At 45.9% G+C, this 25,818-nt stretch overlaps 4 protein-coding genes across 6 annotated transcripts; 2 read left to right on the plus strand and 2 right to left on the minus strand.

The window, feature by feature from the left end:
* The first annotated feature begins 3,583 nt into the window (after window positions 1-3,583).
* LOC119317926 (dnaJ homolog subfamily C member 5-like) lies at window positions 3,584-6,032 on the plus strand. Its single transcript, XM_037592431.1, has 6 exons — window positions 3,584-3,816; window positions 4,026-4,103; window positions 4,370-4,445; window positions 5,333-5,406; window positions 5,498-5,548; window positions 5,739-6,032. Exons 1-6 carry the CDS (start codon window positions 3,721-3,723, stop codon window positions 5,847-5,849), a joined length of 486 nt encoding a protein of 161 aa, XP_037448328.1. The 5' UTR covers window positions 3,584-3,720; the 3' UTR covers window positions 5,850-6,032.
* Window positions 6,033-6,825: 793 nt separating this feature from the next.
* On the minus strand, window positions 6,826-8,565 carry LOC119317927 (protein CURVATURE THYLAKOID 1A, chloroplastic-like). The gene is made up of 4 exons (XM_037592432.1): window positions 8,108-8,565; window positions 7,318-7,422; window positions 7,155-7,226; window positions 6,826-7,070 (listed from the first exon to the last, which is right to left on the minus strand). Exons 1-4 carry the CDS (start codon window positions 8,429-8,431, stop codon window positions 7,014-7,016), a joined length of 558 nt encoding a protein of 185 aa, XP_037448329.1. The 5' UTR covers window positions 8,432-8,565; the 3' UTR covers window positions 6,826-7,013.
* Window positions 8,566-11,554: 2,989 nt separating this feature from the next.
* LOC119317928 (multiple organellar RNA editing factor 3, mitochondrial-like) lies at window positions 11,555-15,692 on the minus strand. The gene is made up of 4 exons (XM_037592433.1): window positions 15,280-15,692; window positions 12,502-12,599; window positions 12,344-12,409; window positions 11,555-11,949 (listed from the first exon to the last, which is right to left on the minus strand). Exons 1-4 carry the CDS (start codon window positions 15,636-15,638, stop codon window positions 11,714-11,716), a joined length of 759 nt encoding a protein of 252 aa, XP_037448330.1. The 5' UTR covers window positions 15,639-15,692; the 3' UTR covers window positions 11,555-11,713.
* Window positions 15,693-18,513: 2,821 nt separating this feature from the next.
* On the plus strand, window positions 18,514-21,768 carry LOC119317929. 3 transcript variants are annotated; one of them, XR_005153840.1, is made up of 3 exons: window positions 18,514-19,703; window positions 21,110-21,244; window positions 21,392-21,768. XR_005153840.1 is itself a non-coding variant. In XM_037592434.1 (2 exons), the coding sequence occupies exons 1-2, from the start codon at window positions 18,578-18,580 to the stop codon at window positions 21,145-21,147; spliced, it is 1,164 nt and encodes a 387-aa protein (XP_037448331.1). In that variant the 5' UTR covers window positions 18,514-18,577; the 3' UTR covers window positions 21,148-21,767. The 3 variants fall into 3 exon arrangements, 2 of the variants coding, with proteins under 2 accessions (XP_037448331.1, XP_037448332.1); XM_037592434.1 differs by having other exon boundaries at window positions 21,110-21,767; XM_037592435.1 differs by having other exon boundaries at window positions 18,514-19,697; window positions 21,110-21,765.
* Window positions 21,769-25,818: the final 4,050 nt, after the last annotated feature.

Raw genomic sequence — 25,818 nt, forward strand, 5'->3', positions numbered from 1 at the left:
TATTGTATACCTTAGCATCTTTTTGGCAAGGGAGTACAATAGTGATCTAGGAGTAGATCAGTGGACAACGGTCAAAATTATCCTTATAAGACTAAGGAAATATTTCTCGGTTATGGAGGTGATAAAAGAGTTTGTCGTAAAGATTTACGTCGATGCAAGCATTTTACATCGATCTAGATGACTCTAAGTCTCAATCTGGATACATATTAAAAGTGGGAGCAATTAGCTAGAGTAGCTACGTTTAGAGCATTGTAGACATAGAAATTTGCAAAATACATATAGATCTGAATGTTGCAGACCCGTAGACTAAACTTCTCTCACAAGCAAAACATGATCACTCTTTGGGTGTTAATCACATAGCGATGTGAACTAGATTATAGACTCTAGTAAACCCTTTGGGTATTAGTCACATGGAGATGTGAACTAATCACATAAAGATGTGAACTAGATTATTTACTTTGGTGCAAGTGGGAGACTGAAGGAAATATGCCCTAGAGGCAATAATAAAGTTATTATTTATTTCCTTATATCATGATAAATGTTTATTATTCATGCTAGAATTGTATTAACCGGAAACATGATACATGTGTGTATACATAGACAAACAGAGTGTCACTAGTATGCCTCTACTTGACTAGCTCGTTGATCAAAGATGGTTATGTTTCCTAGCCATAGACAAAGAGTTGTCATTTGATTAATGGGATCACATCATTAGGAGAATGATGTGATTAATTTGACCCATTCCGTTAGCTTAGCACTTGATCGTTTAGTTTGTTGCTATTGCTTTCTTAATGACTTATACATGTTCCTATGACTATGAGATTATGCAACTCCCGTTTACCGGAGGAACACTTTGTGTGCTACCAAACGTCACAACGTAACTGAGTGATTATAAAGGTTCTCTACAGGTGTATCCGAAGGTACTTGTTGGGTTGGCGTATTTCGAGATTAGGATTTGTCACTCCGATTGTCAAAGAGGTATCTCTGGGCCCACTCGGTAATACACATCACTTAAGCCTTGCAAGCATTGCAACTAATGAGTTAGTTGCAGGATGATGTATTACGGAACGAGTAAAGAGACTTGCCGGTAAAGAGATTTAACTAGGTATTGAGATACCGACGATCGAATCTCGGGCAAGTAACATACCGATGACAAAGGGAACTACGTATGTTGTTATGCGGTTTGACCGATAAAGATCTTCGTAGAATATGTAGGAGCCAATATGAGCATCCAGGTTCCGCTATTGGTTATTGACCGGAGACATGTCTCGGTCATGTCTACATAGTTCTTGAACCCGTAGGGTCCGCACGCTTAAAGTTCGATGCTAGTTATATTATGAGTTTATGTGTTTTGATATACCGAAGGTAGTTCGGAGTCCCGGATGAGATCGGGGACATGAAGAGGAGTCTCGAAATGGTCGAGACGTAAAGATCGATATATTGGACGACTATATTCAGACATCGGAAAGGTTTCGAGTAATTCTGGTATTTTTTGGAGTACCGGAGAGTTACGGGAATTCGCCGGGGAGTAGATGGGCCTTATTGGGCTTTAGGGGAAAGAGAGAGGAGAGGCTGCCCCCCCAAGGCCTAGTCCGAATTAGACTAGGGGGAAGGGCGGCGCCCCCTCCTTCATTCTCTTCTCTTTTTCCCTTTCCTTGTCTACTACTCCTACTACTTGGAAGGACTCCTAGTTCTACTAGGAAAGGGGAATCCTACTCCCGGTGGGAGTATGACTCCCCTAGGGTACGCCATAGAGAGGGCCGGCCCTCTCCCACCTCCACTCCTTTATATACGGGGAGAGGGGCACCCCTTGAAGACACAACAATTGATCTCTTGATCTCTTAGCCGTGTGCGGTGCCCCCCTCCACCATAATCCACCTCGATAATATCATAGCGGTGCTTAGGCGAAGCCCTGCGTCGGTAGAACATCATCATCGTCACCACGCCGTCGTGCTGATGAAACTCTCCCTCAACACTCGGTTGAATCGGAGTTCGAGGGACGTCATCGAGTTGAACATGTGCAGAACTCGGAGGTGACGTGCGTTCGGTACTTGATCGGTCGGATCATGAAGACGTACGACTACATCAACTGCGTTGTGCTAACGCTTCCGCTTTCGGTCACTCTCCCCTTTCGTTGCTATGCATCATCATGATCTTGCATGTGCGTATGAAATTTTTAAAATTACTACGTTCTCCAACACATTTGTGCCCCTATTTTGTTTGGTCGTAGTTGAGACTGTCTTCTCGCCCTCCTTGGTAGCGATTTGTCCCGATCGTGGGTCACTATCTTCTTTTGGTCTTAATCATTGACTTCTCGACCGCTGATTCTTAAAGCTTGTGGGTTACAACAAGATTGCTCCAGTGAGACATGGGCCCATAGATGCAACGATTGGTCGCAATGCGCCAATGGTGGAAGCATAAGGAAGGCAACAATGATTTCTTAAAAGACTTGCCTATAATTTATTATTTTTAGAAAACTCATGTAAAGGCTGATTTTATCTACTCCCTCCATTTTTCAATACAAGGTCATTCCGCTTTTCGTGTCAAAATTTGACTTGTAATTTTGGTCAACAAATATGGGTTTATGTCAAAAAACATCATTAGAAAAGTACTTTGAAATGTGCATCCAATGACATACTTTTTATGGCACATAACTCACATTTTGTTGTTGTCGGATGAGATAAACAGTTTCCCTCCATGCGACCTCCGAGTTAGGGTTTCCTTGCCTCTTGTCGGCCGCGCCACCGGTCCGCTTCTTCTCCTATGGTCCTTGGATCTGCGGTGGATTTCGGGCCTTGCCGGCGGGAAGGCTCCGTTTTTAGTTTTGCTAGAGTTTGTGCCATGCTCAGGAAGACGAGGCGGCGGGGGCTTCTTGAAAATGAAATAAGGTCCTCCCCGTCTAGCCCCCGCCCTGACAATGCTTCTAGCATCGTTGGAGGGCATGTGGTGGTTTATCTCCAACGGATCTCGTGGGATCGGTTGGCCTTCTTCTTCGGTGGATTCCGCCTTCGTTCGTCTACGTATATGTGTTTGCAGGTTGGACCATTTCGATCTAGGCTTCTCTTCATCGGCGGCGGCGGTTGTTGTTCTAGTGCGCTGTTTCTATGGGGTCTCAGCACAACAACTTTTCGACTGTCTACTACAACAAAATTTGCCCTGCTCCAATGAGGGAGGGGCGATGACGGCGGCGCATCTTCGGCTCGTTCGAGTACTTGTAGTCGTTGCTAGGTGGTCTACGGACCTAGATGTAATTCTTACTTCTGGTGTTCTAGGTACTACCTTGACAATTGATGAATAGACCGGAAATTTCTCAAAAAAATCACATTTTGCCGGTGAAAACAATGGTCAAAATTAGACATAAAAATATGACACACCGTGCTTTTCTTTTGAGGGGTTACACACCATGCTGCTTTGGATATGGGCTCAATCACATGGGTGATGACTTGTATCCACACGCCATGCTAGGCCCGCCAAGGCCCAACTAACTTCTGGCGAGCCACGTCGGGCGTGTCAAATTCTGCTCCAGTCTTCCCTACGAAAATAGACGGCGAAAAGAAAAGAAAAAAAAATCTAGAACCTTCCCTGGCTGCGGCGAGCCCACGAAATCCAACGACTGCCAGACCGCCACGGCCCTCCCCGGAAGGAAGGAAGGAAGGAACCAGGGAATCCACACCCGCGGCGAAGGTAATCCCCGCGAGGGCGGCGAGGGGAGGCGAGGGAATGTTGTGGGAGTGGGAGGACGGCGACGAGGCGGCGCGGACGGGCGAGGAGGTCCCCGTCGATTTCGACTTCTTCTCCTTCTTCGCCAAGCCCAAGGTGAGGAATCGCCTCTGCCCCTTCGATTCATCGCCGGCTTGGTTTCCCCTAGGGCAGGCCGCGCGAACCCCCGCCGCTTTTCGGGTTGTTGGATTATGCGTTTTTATTTAGGGGGGCGGATCGTGTTCATGGAATGCTGTTGCTGCCAATCGAGTCCCTAATCTTTTTCTGTTGGATGAGGTTGCTGACGGCGAAATTTTCGCGTGCAGGATTACTACAAGATACTGGAAGTTGATTATGATGCGTCGGAGGAGACAATAAGGTCGAGCTACATCCGTCTTGCGCTGGTCAGTGTTTGCCCCAGCACGCCATTCTACATGTTTTCCCCTTCGTAAAGCGTGCGGTCTGAAATCCTGCGACGGAAATCGCTTACCTGAAACTGTATTGATGTCAATAGTTACAATCTCAATAAGGAAACCTTAACCTAGAAACACTGCTTTAATTTTTTTGCTCATCATGCAACTACTTCTAGGTTTCTATTATAGAATTTTTACTTTTGTATTTCGCATTGACGCCTTCACCGTAGTGACCAATCTACTATTTTCTCCTGTAGAAATGGCACCCTGACAAGAAACAAGATGAAGAAAAGGCAACATCCAGATTTCAGGACATTAATGAGGCATACCAAGGTGCGCTTTGGTAGTTGATAAGTTATTCAGTATCCTCATGTTCAACTCGGAGAATCTACATAATATTTTAACCGTTTTATCATGATGTGCAAGCAGCATATCATCTAATCACTTGCAGTTTGCCCCCTTCTTTTCTGCTTGCTTCTAATATCCAAATTTATTAGGAACATAGCAAATGTGATAGTGTACTAATGCGCAAGAGTTCATCTACGAGTAATCCTAAACATTGCATTAGATTACATGGGAAGTTCATTTGGTCCCTTTATAATTTAGACGCTGCTGAATTACCTGGATTTTGCAGTACCTGGTGGAGTTTTACGATATGACTGCCATAAGACTAAGAATAATTTTGGTACCATTCGTGAGTTAGAAGATGTCAAGCGTGGTTTCAAATTGCGATAAATTTGTTTAGGGACTAAATAGTTCTGTGTTGTACAGTTTGCACTTGCTTGGGGGCACATCATCCTGTGTTAAATCAGTGAAAGATATCCCCAGTTAGCCAACCTCTTGGAACTCATCTACGTCCATTTAGGGCAAGTCAGTCATTGCCTCACGCAAACAGGCCATCAAACTATGCATTTAGATCATACTAAGAAACTAGTGGAAACGATTTATTTGGTCATGACATTTGAGCCAGACTTGTTGCACACCTTGGAGGGTGGTCGCATGCATTAGTAGTAAAAGCTGGCCATCATTTGTTGATCACTGCGCAATGTAATTATTTGCGGTTTTGCACTGACTGTCAAAATACGTTTCTTATATAACCATTTTTTTCGCTAAAGAATGTTCTTCCACGATGCATCTGCTTTAGCCTTCTATCTAGAAACCGAGATAAACAAGGATGATACATCAGGTGCTTCATTCATGACATCTCTTGTTTTTGACAGTTCTTAGCAATCCAGTAAAACGGCAGGAGTATGACAAGAAAGGTGTTTTATACGTTCAGGATCAGAATGCAGCGGTGAGTACCCCCCACCCCACCCCACCCCACCCACCCCTGACCATCACCACCACACGCAAATCTTCTTGTGACATTTTTTTTTTACTTTCAGGATTACCTGAACCGACACAAGGGTTTAATACTTACATGCAATGGCCTTGGTGTAAGGTACTCGGTGTGGTGAGCTTTTTCAGGGGTACAAGGGTCTGCGTCTATGTGCTTTCGTGGCTGATGTGTGTAGTTGTAAAATCCCACCTACTTCACAAAGTTTAGCACAGTACTACCATCTGGTGGGGGCTTAGCGTTTCATCCTACGACAGACATGATTTATATTTGTTGATTGTCTGTTGTAGGTTGCAGGAGGCATAGATGCCCTATGTTGCACATTTGCTCCTGAAACACTGTTCCCATCCTATGAAATGAAAGCATCTGTGTTCATGAATGCCTTGCCATTTTACTCATAGCATTGAGTGTGGTTGGATGTCAGAAAATGCTTACTGTTTACCGCTGTGTTCTTTACTCCCCAAATTTCTTCCCTTACAAGGGAAAAATAGATATGGTTATAGTCCTGGCATTGTATTTTCCTTTTCACTTACTCCCTCTGTAAACAAATATAAGACGTTTTAGGTCACTAGTGAACTAAAACGTCTTTATTTGTTTATGGAGTGAGTATCTTATAGGAGTGATAATTGGTCACCAAGTAACTTATCTTTTACTTGGAGAAATGCTCAGTGAAATGAATCAGTTTTCTCTTACCTTATACTCCCTCCGTTCCCAAATGTAAGTCTTTTTAGAGATTTCAATAAGTGACTACATATGGAGCAAAATAAATGAATCTACACTCTAAAGTATGTCTACATACATTCGTATGTTGTAGTCCATTTGAAATGTCTAAAAAGTCTTATATTTAGGAACGGAGGGAGTAGTACATTGGTGCTTATTATTCTGAAGCTCGAGTGCTTGATTGGGCACCAATGCTCAAGAAGTGGTTATATTATTATTATTTTTGCGGCAAAGAAGTGGTTATATTTAACCTGTACTGTTGTACATAAGCACATCTTAAGAGTATGAATGCATGTGATAAATTATCTAAGCACCAACGATGAGAGGGCTCACATTGGAGCAGATAAAATTTACAAGGTGGTTGATCATGTGGCTATATTCTCGCACACATCTAGACACGTAGTGTACAGGCCCTCCAGCCCCAGAAATCATGAGGCCCTCAAACTTTGTCGCCCTGCCTCATTTTCAGCTCAGAACTTTGCCAACAAATTTGGAGGGTTTAACATTGTAGATGGTTCTGAGTGACTGTAAATCTTGCCAACAAGACTTAGGAGAAACGGGTGAAAAGGTTGCTGTGCTGAAGCAAATAATCCATCCGACATTTTAACATTTTGGCGCTTCTAGTCAGGATCATGAACGCTGGGTGAGCAAACACAATTGGGAGTTTCGAGCAAGCACACTAGTAAAACTCAGATCTCTCATTACAGTTGATTGATGAGAGGAAACAGCTTACAACACAACTTGTTTCTTTCTTTCAGCAATAGTTGAAAAAAGAAGACGGCCTAAAATAATAAGCTGGCTGTGAAGCCTAAACGTATGCTAAAGCATCATCACTCTTCCCCTGCTCAAATGATATTGTTTTTCAGATCTTCAAATTTCGCAAACAGTTCGTCTCTGCTTTCCTGCGCATAGTGAAAGCCGATCATTAAGCGCGCGCACCAGGCATGACTGACACTGGTTCTGTAATGATATAATTGGAAACATACCTTAAAGAGGAGGTACCGTGTGATGAACCAGACTGAGTAGCCAGTTCCTACGATTTCCAGCACATTTGGAAGCTGCAACAGGTAATTCGCATGGTTTATCATACGTGGAGCAGTAAGTTTTTGAGTACACACAGATCTATCCAGCGATGGCATAACCACGTACCAGGGGAACAGAATCAATTCCAGAAATGATTTTAGATAGGATCAACAGAGCAATCAAAGCACCGCCTCCGAGGATGACAGTAGTGGGTGTCACTTGGATGTCCAACTGAAATGAGCAGGCCCAAAGTAAGTGTGACTGTGTGAGCAACAAATAGCAATCAACTGGTTCCAAGACTGCAGAATGTATTCAGGAACATACAAAGGTACATAATATCTTTATCAAGTTCAATCTGGAAAGTAGAAAACTGAGGTTAATGTATTTCAGCAACAGAATATAAGTTATTTTGCGTGGCGTCTGATTAGTACAGTGCAACTTCATAACAGTTTGTGCAAATGGAGCTCTAGATCTCGGCATATCTTGCATTAGATCCTAGCCACCCAGCTTAGCGATTCTCAAATCACATTTGCATGTTGGCGGCATAGCCATTTTCGCACAGCCATGTTGTACTTTTGTGTGCTCCTGAATACTAGATTGCAATCCAAGGGAGGCGTCTAATTGCAGTTGTTAATATGGCGGTCGATATTGAATTCTGTCCATGTTTCCAAACGTAGGAGTGGCCCTGAAGCTTGCATATCCTCTACTCTCTTTTTTTTTTTTTTGCGGGGATATCCTCTACTCTCTAATAAATACTCCCTCCGTCCCGAAATACTTGTCATTGAAATTGATGTATCTAGATGTATTTTAGTTCTAGATACATTCATTTTCATCCATTTTGATGACAAGTAATTTCGGACGGAGGGAGTACTAATAAACAGATATATAGAAGCAAAGCAGCAAAGGAGGAGTAAACCTTGCCGAGTAGGTCGTCCACGCCGCCATCCGCCTCGGGCGACGACACCGGCGCATCTTCCATCGTCACCTCCACAAATCCACCGGAGACCTCCCCGTCCGGCGCGTCGGGCTTGTCCGTGACGACGGTAGTGGTGGCGGACCCCGACGCCGACGCGGGCTCCTCGGACGGCACCGGGTCAGGCCTGGTCGGCGCGGCGGAGCGGCAGCGCCAGCCTCGTCGGGCCGGGGCGCGGAAGGTCACGGAGGCAGGGAGCGGCCGGCGGTGGACGCGGGCCGAGGATAAGGGAGCGGAGGCCGCGGTTGTGGAGACGAGGACCTCCATGCTTTCCTCTCTCTCTCTCACTCAACACTGCTTTTTTCTTTTTCTTTTCTGTGGAGGGCGACCAGCTGGTTTCTGGGGTTTGAGGTTTCGGCGAGCTCCCGGGGAGGATGAGGGGTGGTGGGCTGGCTGCCTCGCTGACGCACAGCCGTGTGCTCCACGGTCCACACTGAGAGTGTGTAGTGCAGTGCCGGTGCTGGTTTGTCTTTGCCGCTGGAAACACAGCAGGCGCCGCTTTCCTCGGCCCCGCGCCCGTGCTTCTCGTTGCGCTCTTTGGCTTTGGCCGGACCCCCGGCTCTCCTTTTCTCCGTCTTTGCTTTTGGAAATTAATGATGTTGGTTTTGGGATCTGTATAAATCAGCGTACGGTTCGATTGGCCTCTCGAATATGCTGGAATTCATTCATTCATTCATTGTGCCAGAATACAATGGCGTGAATAGTGGTTGTGGTGGTAGTACAGGTGGAGCGTCATGGTTCCTCTGTTTTGAAAATGACTTGTCTGGCTTTACCAGAATTCGTAGAAACCAGATACACAACAACCATACAATGCAAAATGAACATTTCGATCTGAATTTAATTGAGGCGACCTCCTCTATACAATGCAAAATGGACACTGTATGTAGGCTGCGTCGTTTAATTGGAACCGGAGGGAGTAGCTTTTTCTTTATGTAATATCTTGTGTACTTGCGCCGACGCATGTACCTCGTCGGGCAGTATGAAATTCATGTCATTGGCGGGCCTGACTGCCAACATTAACAGAAAAATTCATGTCCCTTGAGGCGACTCTTGGAGATCCATAAATATGGGCGATCGTCACACATGCAGGCTACCAAACAATATGTACAACATTGTTTTTGGCCTGTATTTACTCGCCCAACTAAGTCATAGACGCAGAGACTCCAAAATACAACCTATCAAACACGCCCTTAGGCCATGTTTGGTTCAGAAGTCCTAGGACTTTTTTTAGTCTCAACTTATAAGTCTCAAATCCCTAAAAAGCCCCTACCTGTTTGATTCCTGAGACTTAACATGGACTAAAAGACCACATTACAACTATAAGTCCCTTCTTGAGAGTCTTATTTCATAAGTCCCAAATGCCCTTTTAAGTCCCTAGGGGTTGTTTGGATACGGGATTTATGCCAAACCTGTTTTCACTATTCACGTTCAGGATTCTAACCGCCTAAAACTATGTTTGGTTGATCCAACAAATCTCAGGATAAGGAAAACTTGGTTTCCCATAAACCAGGAAAACGAGTATTTGGAAAAACGACTAATACTCGTTTTTCTACAAACCAGTTTAGCTTATCGTTCGTTTCAATCAGACTCTAGCTTCCATGAGACATGCGCCGGTGGGTAGCGTTCAAGTACGTCTACTAGGGCAAGGTTAGCCCCGTTCCAGGTGCCCTGACTGCTCCTCAGCGAGGACGACGACCGCGTTTCTCCTGTGACCGTGGGAGTGCTCGGCGCCGCTGCGGTCGTCGTGTGTGTGACGAGACGAGATGTACATGGCTTTGCTGGAAACGACGGCGTGCAGCGTCCAGTACAACAAGGTCGCATTCCGATTCCAGGTGCTGGTGTGAGTGCCCCGGCTGCTGCTCGCTCGACCGTCATCCGTCAACGAGGTGAGCAAATCCAGCAAGTTGGTGCCGCCGGCGAGCCCACCATTCTTACCGTCAGTGAAGCAGCAGGTGGGGCAAGCGACGGCCTGGGACCTCCTCAAGGAGCGGCTACTCGAGCAGTCCAGCTCTGTCCCGTGCCCACGCCGTTCAGCCTTGAGAACACCTACCTCGCGCGCTCTTTTGCGTCGCGTAGATCAGCTGAAGACGAGGCCGACAGAGAGCAGCACGGTAGGGTTGATGGCGGTGGTGACGCCGCCGAAGACCAGCTTGTCGCCACCGGCGTCCCGGCCTGGTCAAACGCAAGGAACAGTGCAACCTTCGTCACGTCGCCCGCGCGGCGCGCGCAGCACCTTCCCACGCAGCACGTTGTGCGTCTCTGTCATGGCCTCCGTCTCCTCGGCGCTCACGGCCACCACGGCGCAGCTCAATGACGTAGCGCCTGAGTTCCCCGGCGGTCACATGCACCAGGCCCTGCATCGGCCAGCAATTTGATGGACATGACGTGATCAAGCACGCCCAACTCCATGTTCGTGATAGGCATGTCGAGAGCTGCGGAATGTGTCGTGGTCGACGTGCTGGGCATGGTGCCTCCCATGTGAACAGCTTGAAATCTTTCTCAAGGTTGAGGATGACCCAAAAGAGACAGTCCAAACAAAGTATTCTATAAACTAGTTTTAATAAAACAACAACTTAAAACTGGTTTTCCTAAAAATACTCCTAAAACTGATTTAGCTAAAACTGGTTCCAAATACTAGTTATCCAAACAATCACTGTAAGTCCTTCCTGTTTGGTTTAGATGGAACTTATAGGGATTTTTTTAAGTCCCTAAACCAATAAGTCCCTGAAACAAATACCTTCTTAGACTCAGTCTTGCCTGTGGCGGCATCGACGTTGATATTAACCCAACCTCGGGGCGGAGGTATCCAATTAATAGTCGGTGCACTCTCTACCAGCCATATATTCGTCTTCTGTTGAACCTCTAGCTCTGCCATACAGCTTTCAGGAAAACCCATCATCCAGAAAGGGCTTTAGATTATATACTTATAATATACTCACTACCAGTGATCTAAAAGGTCTTAACTTTTTTTTTAGAGGGAGTACTCCAAAGGGTGTGACTAATGCCTCAATTAACTCACAGTGGGACAGTTTGTCAATTAGAGAGAGTATCCAATCCTCTGCTTTGATTTTCATAACTCATAGCAAGATCACAGTGGTGTAATGCACTTGGACATAGTACATTCCACCATAGAATGCCTGCATGATCTTGTATACCGTATACAAGGCAGCAGCGATCCTGCTCCCAACTCTTTAGATAACAAATTAGCTGGCCTGCGGGCTGTTGATCTGAACTCAAATTGAAGCGTTGCTGGTAGATGTCGATCCTGACTAACTTACTGAATTCTAGTCTAACATTTTTAAAATCAAGTTTAAGGAGTGCTGAAATTTGTAAATTTGCTTTTATTGATTCAAGAAAAAATCATTCCCCCCTCGTTTGCACAAAAAGAAGTTTTGAGAAGCATCAAATCATGACATTTGCACAGATGTATCCAACCACAGGTCTCTTTCATTTTTTTTGTTGCTACAATGCAAAACAAAGTTCACATAGAAATAAGGAAAAGAGAAGGGTTACTCCCAACCTCATTATCCATACTAAGGTAGAATGAAGTTAGTTCCTTCCTGGCGGTACGATTTCATGCTGCCCATTATTTTGAGCAACCTGCTTAGAAAACGGAGGTCTGTGCTCTTGTACTGAAGGACCTCTCTGCATAGTTTCTCTTCGCTCAACCTGCATAGTCTCTCGTCGCCTGTCATAGCGGGGACGAGGTCTGCTCCTTACCTGCTGCCTCTCAGTGAACTGAAATTGTGGCCTATGAATGACTTTGCCATCTACAAAGAGATCACCTGTTTGAAGTAGTAGCCTAATATAAGTAAGAGCGAATAATCACAACATATAATTTGGGTGGAGATGAAGATCAACGATAGGACGTTAGGTGCACAAGGAAGAACAACATACATGATAGAAAATGGATGTCCTCCACTTGTAGATGTATACGTAAGCACAAGTACTACCATCATCATCAAATATGCCTCAGAGATTAATTTAGACTTCCATAAAGACCACAATCCAATTTTTACCAAAAAAAAGCCCTTGCAAAACATCACTGTACATTTGGAGGGCTAAGTAGTACATGTACCACATATATAAGTGGTTTTGCATTTTCTACATAATATGATCAGAGCGTTTAAGCCAGGTGTGGAAGTTAGTACATGAGAATAAGTAATGACAAGTACTAACCTCCATAATCCTTGTTAGGCACATCCAAATATGAATCAGGTAATACCCAAAGAACTCCCGGCAATCCTGAATTAGCAACATTATAACAATACAAAATTCAGTTGAAACATGATTTGGCAACAATATCTTGCAGAAAAGTAGAGCCAAACAATTTTCACCTTTAACTTTGTATGATAACTCCTCCGAAATCAACGCACCAAACCCTGTGTAAGTTGTAGTGCATACTGAGTAGATCTTCTTCTTTGCCTCCTCCTCACTGCATAAAACAATTAAAATACATATCCATTCAGTTATTACTTATTAGAGCATTAAAATTCATTAAAAGAGCACACATCAACCTAAAAGAATGCACTAGAAGATACACATAGCTTAAAGTTAGTAGTTAGAGCATGACACATAAACCTAAGGAATGGATCGATAAGGGTAAACATGATATTACATTCAAACCCCAGAAACAGATCTTCAATGGTGGACAGCCTTGTTCACACAAAATTAACAAGCATTTTACTTCGCCATAGCCAAAAAAAAAAACTTTCAACTACCAGTAATCATGGAGAGATAGACATAAGCATTTAAATTGGATGGACTATTCTATTCTGGCCAACTCCAAGTAATAAGGTGATCAGGTGGTCCAGAAAAGAAAGGCTGTCCTGTTGAGGCAACTAGATTTCCTACATGATAATGATATCCCACAATTTGGGGACTAACAATCTTTGTAGTACAAGGCACGAAGAGATAGCTGTCTCTAAGTCCATATTCAGTTAATGGAAAGGGGTTATGCCCAGTTAAAAAAAAACTCTCTCTAAGTCCTCAGATAGGGCAGAAGAGAGTCATCTTTATTTATTTTTGCTAGAGCCACATAATCATGACAACAAATAAACCAAAGGGGTATTGTGTTGGATACTTTCCAAACAGAAAAACTGCTCCAACAGTCTTACAACTTGGATAGTGTCAAGCAGCCTTTGGACATACTTAGGTAACCTAAAGGGCAAGCTTTTCACGCTTATAGGCCTGACATGTTCTCCTATAAGCTGGTTAATCCTCGCCATAATTTATAGGAAATAACTACTTCCAAGGAAGGATGGCTAAGCGATTGCTTGACTTTAGATGAGCTTGTTTAGAATTTTATTTTGCGTATTCATCTCTAACTGATGACACTTAGATAACTAGGAAACCTGATTCTGAGGAAATAAACTAATGGGAAATGAACATACAGGAATACCACAATCTTAAGGATTGCGCAAGTACCATAGGGTGCTGTTCCTGTGAGCAATTGTTATGGCTAATGTGTGACAAGCCAATGCAAGCAGCACAGCCCAGACAGCTATTGGTAATCAGGAAACACATAATTGTATTCATAGGGAAAGAGTTATAATAATAGGAAAAAAGATGTCACTAATTAGAAAGTTGGAGATCAAGTGTGTTAGTTAAATTGTAAATCCCCAGGCTCCTAACCCCAACCCCTGGACATCAGAAGAATTCTCCCTGTCTCTCACGCCGTAAGCTCATCCGCCTTCCCCCTCCGCCCCCGTCCTTCATCTTGTCCTCCACCGTTCCACTCGCGAGCATCCCCTAGTCGATTTCATTCATCCACTGCTCGTCTCCATCTCTACATCTGCTCCCATGGTTTAACTAAGGTTCACTCAGATCTGGGCGACTAGGGTTCACGCTCTGAGGAAGGATCAGAGGTGACGGCTAATGCTCGTGAGGAGAGTGTAACATGAGGCTATTCCCGTTTCAGTTACATGCAAGATTGGTCTTTAAGAGTGCCGCCGACGGCGCCGGCAACTGTTGGTGATGGTGGATGTAAAGACGGCAAAGACCACTGTGACGGCAGGGATGCATGTCCACAGGGAGCTGGCCGGCGGCAAGATCTGGATGTGCCTCCCACTAGGGTGGTCGTGTGCCTATCCATGGCATGGGTACTGATGCGATAGAGAATGCTCCATTTCAGTGTTCAGTATGCTCTTTCTCTGTAGCATGAGATTATCCCTTGGAGCTAATCAGCCAAATGACGGTGCTAATTCTCCACAGGTTTTTCTATTTGGCCAAGAAATTTCAACCAGGGCATCTCTTTCCTGGGAATATCACCCCTAGCATCCAAATGAAGCCTAAGTGCAGGTCCCATATGAGCAAGCGAGGGCTCGCCCACGCAGCTCATATCGGGCACCACGTGCTCCACATCGCCTCGGCCGTCTGCCCTAGAGATATCTTCAAACACACCGATGTCGGGAAGGCGTTGTGGGCGAAGAGGGACTGTGCCATCTGGCTCCATTACGAGGAGAAACAGACAGACTTGGCGGCTGACGGGGAGTGCATCAGATGGCGCACAGTCGACATGAACATGGTGTCATTCACCGAGACAAAGCGCGCCATATTGGGGCTTGCCCATCTTAAAAAGGCCATCTCCGACCTCAGCAATCGCTGGCAGGAATGGGACGAAGACGAGGTCGCCGGACCGCACACCCCCGTGCGTAGAGGATGAGTTGACTCGTCACATATGCATGTGCACCGTGCACTGCATTCACCATTGTCTTGGTAGGTAGCAACTAGTGCTTCTCCCAAGATGTAGTAAAAAAATGTCGCTAATCAACTTTTCTACCTCCATGTAACCACTTTGTAATGCGATATTATCTCAAATTAGTGTTTTAATCCCTTAAACTGGGCGTGTATTTTGAGTTGATGCAACAACAAAAAAACAGAAAAGAGAAGATATGAAGGCTGCATTATGGCAACTCTGTGTTTGCGCACAGCAGCCGCAGGCACGGCCTCTATATGGATATGAAGCGCGCTTGATATCCCATATGAGACCGGGGATACCGCGACTCTGCTAGAGTTGGTCTAATATTGATTGGGACTATGAAAGATCCACCCTAGTCGTAAAAGATTAAATTCGATAGGGTTGACCAATAGTAAGACCAGAGAAGTGCGTATACCTTCCGAGCACAGCGGTGAGGGTCTTGACGTAGGCGGCCACCATATCTTCCTCGGAGGGCTTGGGGTCGGCGGGGAACTCCATGACAATGAGCCAGTGCTCGTAGTCGCAGCCATCCAGCAGGATGGTCTCCTTGGGTGGCCGGTTGCTCCAGTTCGGGGACGGGTCGTTGAGCGGAGAGTACCCGGGCCTTCCCGGCAGCGCCGTCTTTGCCCCTCGCGACGGCGGCGCCCACGGAGAGGGGTGGGCTGAGGGCGCAGAGGCGGCGGCGCCGGTGAGGAGGAGGAGGCGACGGGGAATCGCGCGGGAGGAGAGGAGGAGCGCCGAGAGCCTCCGGCGTGTGACGGCTACAGCCGCCATGGTTGGGGAATTTGGGAAGAATCGGGCGAGGAGGGTTTGCACTTTTTTTTTAGACAAATGAGGGTTTTGCGCTGGTGCGCGAGACCGACGCGTCTGGTTCGGGCCCAGAGTCCCTAGTGCCTTGTTGGGCTAAATCCATGTGGGTTGGCACGGGGCGTGGCCCAGTCCACGTAGGCCATCCTACCGGGGACTGTTACGCATGTTGAAATTTACGAATCACTAATTAAGGAGTACTATTTGCAAAGGTCACTCCCACCTTCCAACGCTCCGAGAAGTATCACACGGCACGTGCATCATTTGTCGCAACATGAGAATTTCCCCTTTTTCTCCTAGATTTGTTTATTCAAAATGTTTTATCTCTTAAACCGCGCGTCCAAATCTTGAATCATTTTCATCGTTGGATTCCTTACATCGAGATCTTAAAACTAGATCACATGTGATAGGTTTTGATGAATTTTTTTTGCAGGAAAAAATGAATGAACAAGCCCGAACCGGGAGCACTTTTTTCTCTTTTCGAGAGGCATGACTGTGCCTCTCACAGAAGCAAATCCATGCCTTCATGAGAAGTAAATCCGTGTCTCTCGCGAGAGGAAAAACATGCTTTATTTTACCTTTTCCGATGCCTCTTGCGGAAGCAAATCAGTGCCTCCACGAGAATAAGTCCGTGTCTCACGTGGTAAGAAAAAACATGTTTTTTTTCTTTTGCGAAATGCATGGTCGTGCCTCTCGCGTAAGCAAATCCGTGCCTCCACGAGAAGTAAATTACGTGGCTTTTGAGGAAGGAAACAAAGAAAACACATCTTTTTTCTTTTCCGAGAGGTATAGTCATGCATCAATTTTTTTCAAAAACATAAGAAAACCCAAAGGAAAATTGAAAAGCCAAAAAATCTAAAAAAATAATGCAAAGGCAAAAAACGCACACAGAAAAATAGAAAAAATCCGGAGGAAGCGCCCAAATCGCTACACATGGTGGCGGAAGCGAGCACGCCAAGTGGCACGTCTCCCAACCCCCCAACTGTCCCAACTGATCCTTGCGGGAGCTCCCGAAGGAGTACTACTTGATTAGTTACTCTCTGAAATTTGGTTGTTTGGTTTGGATCAGGGCGCGCGAGACATGGTGGCGGATGAGACCAGCTCATGGGAGGCACAACCTCCTTACTTTTCTATTTTTTTTCATTTTTGCCTTCCTTTTTTACTTTTGCTTATACTTCCAAATAGTCTAAATATATATATTACAAAAAACACTTTACATAAAATATTTACAATGTTAATCTAGCATTTGTAAAATATTAAATGTGTTTAGAATTATTATTTTTCATGTATAAAAAAAGTATACAAAATAATACTACGTGTATGAAAAACTTGGTGATGTATTTTAAAAAATTAACCAAGTATTTTAAAAAGCTAATTATCTATTTAAAAATGTTAAATGTGTATAAAAATGTTTTTGATGTATAAAAAAAGTAGAATGTGTATTAAAAAGTTGGAGATAAATAAAAATGTTGATCATGTATCATCAAAATGTTAATAATGTGAAAGAATGTTAACCATGTATAAAAAATTTACTGATATATACTATAAATATACAATGTATATGAAAAACTTGTCATCAATTTTTTTAAATGTGTCGTCTATTTAAAAAGTGTTAACGTGTATAATAAATATCCTGGTTTATACGAAAAATATTGAATGTGCATTAAACACTATGAGCATAAAAGCGTATTTTTTAAAAAATGTTGATCATATATAAAAAATGTTAATAATATGTTTAAATTGTATAAAAAAGAGTTTCTGATATATACCAAAATGTACTATGTGTATGAAAGGGTGGTCATCAAGCATAATTTTTAAAATGTTTCAGATGTATACGCAAAGGGTACAAATGTGTATGAAAAATGTAGAGGTGTGTTGAAAAAAAAATCTGTGAAAAACGAAGAAACAACAGAAATATGTTAGAAAACAAAGAAAAATTAAAACCCAAAGAAAACTGTAAAACCCATGAGGAAACGAAGAAAAACCCCAAAGAAATCTGATGAAAACTAAGAAAGAAACAAAAAACAGGATAAATATAAAGAAAAGGAAAAACAATAAACATTGAGAAAAGAACAAAAAAAGGAAAATTCATTAAAAGCTGGAATAAAACGAAGAAAATTGTGAAAAAACCAAAATAACCGAAGAAGAAAAACCCAGCGAAGAAATTGAGAAAACCACTGGAGTGATCAACAGAGGTGGAGGAACCCTGGTGATGCCGGAGTACGGGGCTCTTGCTCCCTCCTCTCTCGCTGTTTCACTTTGCCGACTAAGGTTTCGAGTCACTACGGGGAAGGGGAGGGTTGATGGGAATCTTCAAATGCATCCACTCGTTCTATTGCACGATTGAGCTTACAAATTCATATGTACCCCCTTCGTCCCATAATATAAGAGCGCTTTTGACACGTGTCAAAAGCACTCTTATATTATGGGATGGATACTACTTAAGTAATGAATCTCTTAAATAAGAAAAGATGCATCAACTTCCACTAAAAAGGTTGACTTTTTTTAAGGAAATGAAAAAAAGGTTGACCTTAAATATGCATCTCGATCTCAAAATTAAAAAATGCATCTCGATGTTCTTGTTTTCTCTTCCAATAATAATTTGCAGGAAAATGTTTTACTAATTTTTTCTAAGAACTGAAAACAGTTTGTCTAATTCACATTAGATGTTTTTTAAGGATGTCACAACTAAACTCTCACGAATAACGCAGCAACAAGGAAAAAAAAAGCTGGGACAAAAAAAAATAGACCACAAACATTCGGCCGAGACCCTGGTCAAACCGCCCGTAAAAAAAAAAAGACCCTGGTCGAACCGAACCAAGTAGAACGGGCCGTGCGTGCCTGCCCGTCTCACGCTCTCTTCCCCCACCCGACCCGGCGGCGACCCCCATCCCATTCGGCCGACCATGGCGACACGGCCGGAGCTGATGGACGACCTCCTCGGCGAGGTCCTCCTCCGCCTCCCGCCGGACGAGCCCGAGCACCTCTTCCGCGCCGCCATCGTCTGCAAGTCGTGGCTCCGCATCGTCTGCGACCCCGCCTTCCGCCGCCGCTACCGCGCCTTCCACGGAGCCCCTCCCCTCCTCGGCCTCCTCCACCTGCTCCAGGTCCTCCAAGGAAGCCCCGCGCACCGCTTCGCCTCCACCACGTCGATGCCGGACTTCCCCTACCCGGGCTCCGACGGCGAGGGCGAGCACCCCACCCCCCTCGACTGCCGCCACGGCCGCGTGCTCTACCACTTGGTGCAGGGCGACAGCCTGGTTCTCGTCGTCTCAGACCCCGTCACGGGCGACCGGCGCGTTCTGCCCGCGCCGGGCGTCGATTGGTTCATCTGGACCGCCGCGGTGTTCTGCGCCGCCGATGGCTGCCGACATCTCGACTGCCAAGGCGGCCCCTTCCGCGTGGCCTTCCTGGGCACCGGCAACGACGACCGTGTCGTTAAGGCGAACGTGTACTCATCGGTGACAGGTGCGTGGAGTGCGCCAGTATGCCTCGACGATGGCTGTGAAGGCTATGCCCAGCTCAAGCGAGATGACATTGCAAAAAACTTCTACCACCTACCCTATGTCATGCCTCGGCGAGTAGCCGTCATTGGAGATGCAGTCTACTTCACACTTCGGTCGGTTGACAAAATCCTCAAGTACAACTTGCCAAACAAGTGCTTCTCCATGATCAGCCAGCCGCCACACGATTTGGCCCCAATGGCTCTCATGGTGATGGAGGACAGTTCGCTGGGGTTTGCCTGCATCAACAATTCTAGCCTTTGTTTGTGGTCAAGGAAGGTGGATCCAGAAGCGGCTGCAGAATGGGTGCAATGCAGGGTCATCGAGCTGGAGAAAATTATACCAGATGTCGATCTCGATTGGGAACCATTTGTGGTTGGTTCCGCAGAGGGTGTGGGTGTCATCTTCATAAGCACAGATGCTGGCTTATTCGCCACAGAGCTAAAGTCAGGGCGAGTCAGGAAGGTTGACGAGCCGGGAGAGTACTTTAGCGTCCTACCCTACATGAGCTTCTACACTCCAGGTATAGGTGATAGCCCTTGCTTCTTGTCTGTTGACTGTTGTCTTGCATTTTCATTACAGCTTCTGTATGTTTGCTTAATTAGTTGTTTGTTGTTTGTGAATAGTTAGTTAGTCATGATGCAAGTAATATGTGTTAGTTATATGCACATATGGAGCTTGCGAAAGACAATTCTCTGCGCCAGAGAAAACTTAATATATGGCACTGGAAAACATAATGTTGTTTATGTTATGAGATTTGACATGTTAAGGATCATGACCATGCATTGCTCGAATATGCACACAAACATGTTGATCTGAATCCTGTTACCTTGTTTCAGCCTTTCTTATAAAATATATCTGTTACTTTGTGGCTTAGCTGAAGGTTACATCTCAAACTCTCAGTCTTGTAACCACTGGAATTGGTACTAGCACATAACTCACCAAAGTGGAATGCTGACTTGGAGTTAGTTATGAGTTTTGTGCATGCCATATTTTAGATCATGGCACATTGTCATCGCTAACAAGGATTAACTAAACAAAGTGCACTGCTAGTTTCTTTCCGAGCTGCTACTAATAAGTATGAAATCGTATATTCTCTGTTCAGCAGTTTACATACAAATTGTGCAAGTCCTTACGATCAATTGTTGCTGTCTTGTTGAATTCATCCTGATCGTAATGTCAAAAGGTTTTATGTCAGATTAATATGTGAGGCATATTTCAGTTACTGTTTGCCTAATGCTCGGCCCAGCTACTTGGAACAATTTTTGTGTGTAATCTATGTTGTTTCCCTTTCATGACATTTTAATATGACTTCAATGTTGATCTCGTCTTCAAAAGATCTGTCAAGTAGCAGTACCAGACTTTTTGGACAAACAATTGGTGATACAAGGATCCAACTCATAACTTAGTTTCACCACAAAACATTTATCATTTGTACATAGATTCTGACAGGTGTGGGACTCGGATGTTTCTTACTTTTGCTAGAAACTTGGAAACTGATGTCAGGGTTTGATGTCATAAAATAGAAGTCACCTCTTGTTTCTGTGGCCATTTCTGAATTCTGGACTCAGGTCCGGTTTTTCTTCTACCTGAAAACCTTTTGCTATTATATGGAGCGATCCATGGGATGAAATGTCTCCTTTTTGCTGCTGCTGTCGATTGGTCAAATAGTTGAAAGCATGAAGTGCCTGCTAGCTTAAAATGGAGATTGCTAAATATGTAGTCAACCTTGTTGATATTGTATTATCACTTTACCTTGCTTCAAATTTTTTCCGTTAAGATGCTTCAAGTTACTTTCTGGCACAGCTGAAGCTCACATATCACATGCAGTCTTATAACCTTTGGGACTAGTTATAAGTACAATGGCACATCAAATTATAAGTTCTGAGATGGACAGTTGGTTAAGAGTTTTGTGCTTGGTATTTTTTTTTTCAGATCGTGGCAGATTGTTGGCGCTAGCGAAGACTCATTGATCTCTGACGTACCGCTCAATAGTGATGCATTGCGAAATGGACAAACCCATCATCTTTAGTCTGCTGCCATTGGCTTCTTCCAATCTACTAACATCAGGTTGTTTAGTTTCTTTTGAGGAGTTTAAGCATGAAGGGTGCAAGTCAGCTGTGATCAGCCGTGGTTGTCCTCGTTCAGTTCATCATGATAATGTGGCTAGAGAGCTGTATTTTGGTTTCTAAAGCCGGTTTCTTGTCTGTTATGCAGTTTAAGTGTCAATCATGCAAGTCACCATGTTCGGATGTGGTTGTCGTGTCGAATTCGTCCTGATCATGCCGAGCGCGAACTGTATCTCTGTTCAGCATATCAGGCGTACCTCTGTTACTGTTTGGTTAAATTGCTCGAGTCGGCTACATGAAACTTGGAATTATGTGGGTCCTACGCCATTTCCATTTTTCTGAAAGAAATATTGTCGTTCGGTGTTTTCCGTGTCTTGTAAAGCGGCATCGATTAGCACTGTAAGAGTTTCTGGACACAACTGGAAAGTTTTTTTTTTTGTTTTCTGCTCGAGTCTGAATTGCATATGTATTGCTCTTGCTCCCTCTTCATTCTTTTGGATAAACAGTGGTTCAGAATACGTTGAAATGTGTTGCGGGTTATACTGATCAGACGACCATCATGCGCTCCGATGATTTTTCAAACGGAGTTACTAGTTCACTAGGGAGTCAGTCATGTGTTGCTGTGTTTCCAGGACATAATGCTTGCTAATGATCCGCTACATGCATAGATGATGGCATGCAATACTGTAGAAGGCAAATAGTGTGATGGATTTGAATTCTGAAACAGATTTTGGTGGATGATCCCCTGCATCAGCGAAGAGATGCAAAACTGATCTCCAAGGAATCCATGCCGGAGACGGTGGACAGTTTGTGTCAGCTTGTACTCCAGCTTCTTACGGCGCCCATGCTAGCAAGAAGATGGCCGGGCCCCGGGCCTGGGTTTGGGTTTCCCCTACATCAACGCTGGAGCTGCATTTCCACACCCTGCTGATCGATGTGCCGGTGTCTCTTGCGCCTGATCGAGTCTGTACTGTAGAAATAGCTATCTGTCGAGCTGTTAGGTTTTGCTGCTGGCCCGTGGCGTGTTTTCCACACACACACAAAAGAAGAGGCCAAGAAAAAGAGGAGCCGGAGATCGCCGACAACGGAGAAAAGAACAGCACCCGGATGGGGATAGGATGCGAATTGGCTAGATGTCACGTGACCCAAAATCCAATTTGGGTCAGTCGATTCGCTGTGAGCCGTTGGATGCAAGATGATGGCCAGATCAACTTTTCAGCTTTCGAAACGCTTCACTGTTCATCTTCTCCAATCTCGAATTGCCGATCTACCACCGGCTTAACCCCATCACCCTACCGCCAACTGCCTCCCATCATTGTGCCGTCGCCGCCCCCGACCATCCCTCCAACCCGGCCATGAACCATTTTTTTCCGGCAAAGCTGCACCCTCCTCCCCAATACCTCTGAGATAGATAATGGAATCGTCTGCCACCCTAAGATAGACCCAGAGAGCTTCTCCGGCGAGCCGACGACTGCTTCTTTCTTCCATTTAAAATCGAGTGACCCAAAAACTATTTTCAGGCAACTTACAAGTAGCTATTTTTCTTTTGTGGATAGCTATTTGTGGGATGGGAAACCGACCGACGATGGGAAGTGAAGAAACAGAGCCACCCGGCCCCTTCTACACCCGCCCTGGATCCACAACAGCACCAGGCGGCAAGCGATAACGGGCGAAAATGCCCCGGCACATGATCATCGCGATCGGTCGGTCACGCGACCCGTCGGCGTGGGCTGCTGTCGCCGATTTTGAATCTTCCCTGCCCACGTCCCGAGGCCGATCGATGGCCACGCACCTCACGATCCGCGCACGCCTCCGCACCCACACATGACACGGTAGGCGTCGTACTCAGCACCCACACACGACGCGCGCGCGCGCCTTTTCTTTTGCGCCCGCGCCACGTACGCGCGCGAAAAGGAGTGCTACGCGCGCCATCGCACACGGTATCCGATCCGCGATCGTGCCGTACGAAGCGCTTCTTTTCTTTCGCCTTGGATCGATCGGAGTCGACGAGGAAGTAGAGCTGGTAGATTAGATGGCACTGGTGGTACACGCCGCGCGATCGGCGCGCGCGCGCCCGTGCGTTGGGATGCACGGCGGCGAGGCCGGGGGTGCATGCGCAGGTAGGATGGGCCGGAGCGCGCGCGCACGTAGGCGTGAGGCCGGTGACCACGCACCGATCGGCGGCGGCGGCGGCATGAAATTGGCGTGCAGCGGCCGCGACGCCACGCCTTTGGCCGCATCCGCGCCGCGCCGCGCATTTATAAAAGGCCTCGGCTCCGGCGCACATGCAAATGCACACGCGCCAACGACGCATGCGCACCGCTGCGTGCACGTCGCGCGCACCCAGCAGGGCACCGCGCCACGCACCGGCTCGAGCTCGTGAATCTGTGGGATTAGGATCTACTCCTATCTATGATTATCACTGCGCAATTCACATGCATGCGATGCGATCGATCGTCGATGGATACTGGTAGGATCGGTCTTGTCGATCGATCGAGCACGGCGCGGCACGGTCATGCTCTCGATCGAACCCGTCGCCCGTGTCCGGGGGTGGTCCAAAGTCCAGACCAGGCACCACAATTCCACCTCCACCCTAGCGCTCCCTCCTAGCGCAGCACGATCGGCTACTCCTGCTTTTACCATGTACGTACCATTTGCCGAACCCAAGTTACTTACCACTGATCGCTGCTACGCCACGAGCAGCATACGCAGCATGCATGCGAGCGTCGAGGGGTACAGCACGATTGAATTGCGTGGCGCCGCCTCCTCTCGACACTGTTCGGCCGTTGCTGCTGCCGGTGCAGCAGTGCAATACGGTTCTTTCTTTCTTTTCCCGTCTGCTAGCCACAGGCTACAGGCTACGTACGGCGCATTGTCTGGTCAGTTTGGAGGCCGGCGAGCTCTGTGAATCTCGAGGACACGCGTGCTCTTACTGCCGTCCTCGCCCAGCCATGGCTCGCCACAGGTTTTATGGCTGGATCCAGTGATCCACGCTTCAACCCTCTTCCCCGAGACAGAGCATGTCGATCGATCGACGCTACTCCTGCCGGCACGTACGTACGGGGTCGAGGCCGCAGTAACGCGGCCGCAGCAGAGAGACTGCGGCAGAGCAGGACGATCTTCATCAGATCGGAGGATCTCATCCATGTCTACCGGATGGATCCGCTTCCTCTCGTCCGGATCGATCATCACGGTAAAATGGCGCGAAAAATTCCAGGCTGAGCCAGCAGGCATGCACATACTGGGCGACGTGGCTGGGTGGGCTGCGCCTGCCTGCAGCACGATGCGTGCTGCGTGCATGATGGATGCAGTTCACATAGTGGGGGTTGGATTATATATCAATGATTCAGTGGGTTTTTGCTGCCGCGAAAAACTTATTACGAATAATATATCTGAGGCATGGCCTCGAGTTATGGCAGTGCCGATCGATCCATCGACCGACCGACAGGGGCATAGATGGAAGCCCGGCTGCAAATATTCTAGTAGCTGGACCCTAATAAGCTTTCTTCTAGATCTGCAAATTCTTTTGTGTCTTCTCGTTTTTCTTGAGAGGATCTGCTTGCGCTGCTCCGCCAGATATGCACGCACGTTGGCTGATGGGGGAGGACTCTTCTGTAGGGTTGATCAGTGATGATCGGCCATGCATGGTCCATCTGCTACTCAACACTAGATTTGAAACCCGATGTGATATACCCATAAATCCTGCATTTATGCATGCTACGTACGCATGATAGACCGAATGTCTGTGAGAAGTGCCGTGGTACGTGGATGGCGCAGAGCAGGTGATCTTGATGTCTGCTCCGTATATGCTGGGTACACTAGTGTTAAAAACTCTTATGTACTTATAAGACGGAAGAAGTAGCTTATTAACTGTTGTCCTTTAGACGAGTCTGTGAATCTTCGCTCTGTGTAGCAGTAGTTTTTATCCTCCGTTTTCACTTTCGCATATTAAGACCATAAATCTTATCCGTACCTTCGCTTATTGATTCGAGACTGCTCCTTTTGGGCCTTGAATGTTTATCTCCTTTATAAACATGTTCCAGATCCAAAGCTGTAGTATAATCTTGCGAAATCTGTTTTTGTGTACTTACTCATCTGCAGTCTTGACTGTTCAATGCTTAGACCAGGCGGTTTAACTTTGTAGAAAAATTTGACAAACCGGTATATACCATTAGTCCCCTTGTTGAACCGCCGGATGTTGGTTGCTTCATGAAACTCCGGTTCAGATAATTCTGTTTCCGGTTTAACAGTGCCCATACCAACGTACCTTGATTAAATGCATTTTTGAACCGGGATCTTCTGCCTTGTAGATTTCATCATGGCCAAGCAAGTATATGAGTGCAATTGGGTTCCTTCTCGTGTCACAGAGGATCAACTGGACGATCTAGTCCTGATTGGCGCTTTAGGCAGTAAAGATACCATCCATTGGAGGCCTCCTGGCAAAGAATGCCCTCCCACACCTCGAGAAGGAGAGGTTGTTGTTTTCGTAGATCACTTAGCCCGGGGCTTTAAGCCGCCCGGTTCTAAATTTTACCGGGATGTTTTAGCCGATTTCCAACTCCATCCGCAAGACAC

This window comes from Triticum dicoccoides, chromosome 6A (genome assembly GCF_002162155.2).
Source record: "Triticum dicoccoides isolate Atlit2015 ecotype Zavitan chromosome 6A, WEW_v2.0, whole genome shotgun sequence".
Taxonomy (NCBI): domain Eukaryota; kingdom Viridiplantae; phylum Streptophyta; class Magnoliopsida; order Poales; family Poaceae; genus Triticum; species Triticum dicoccoides.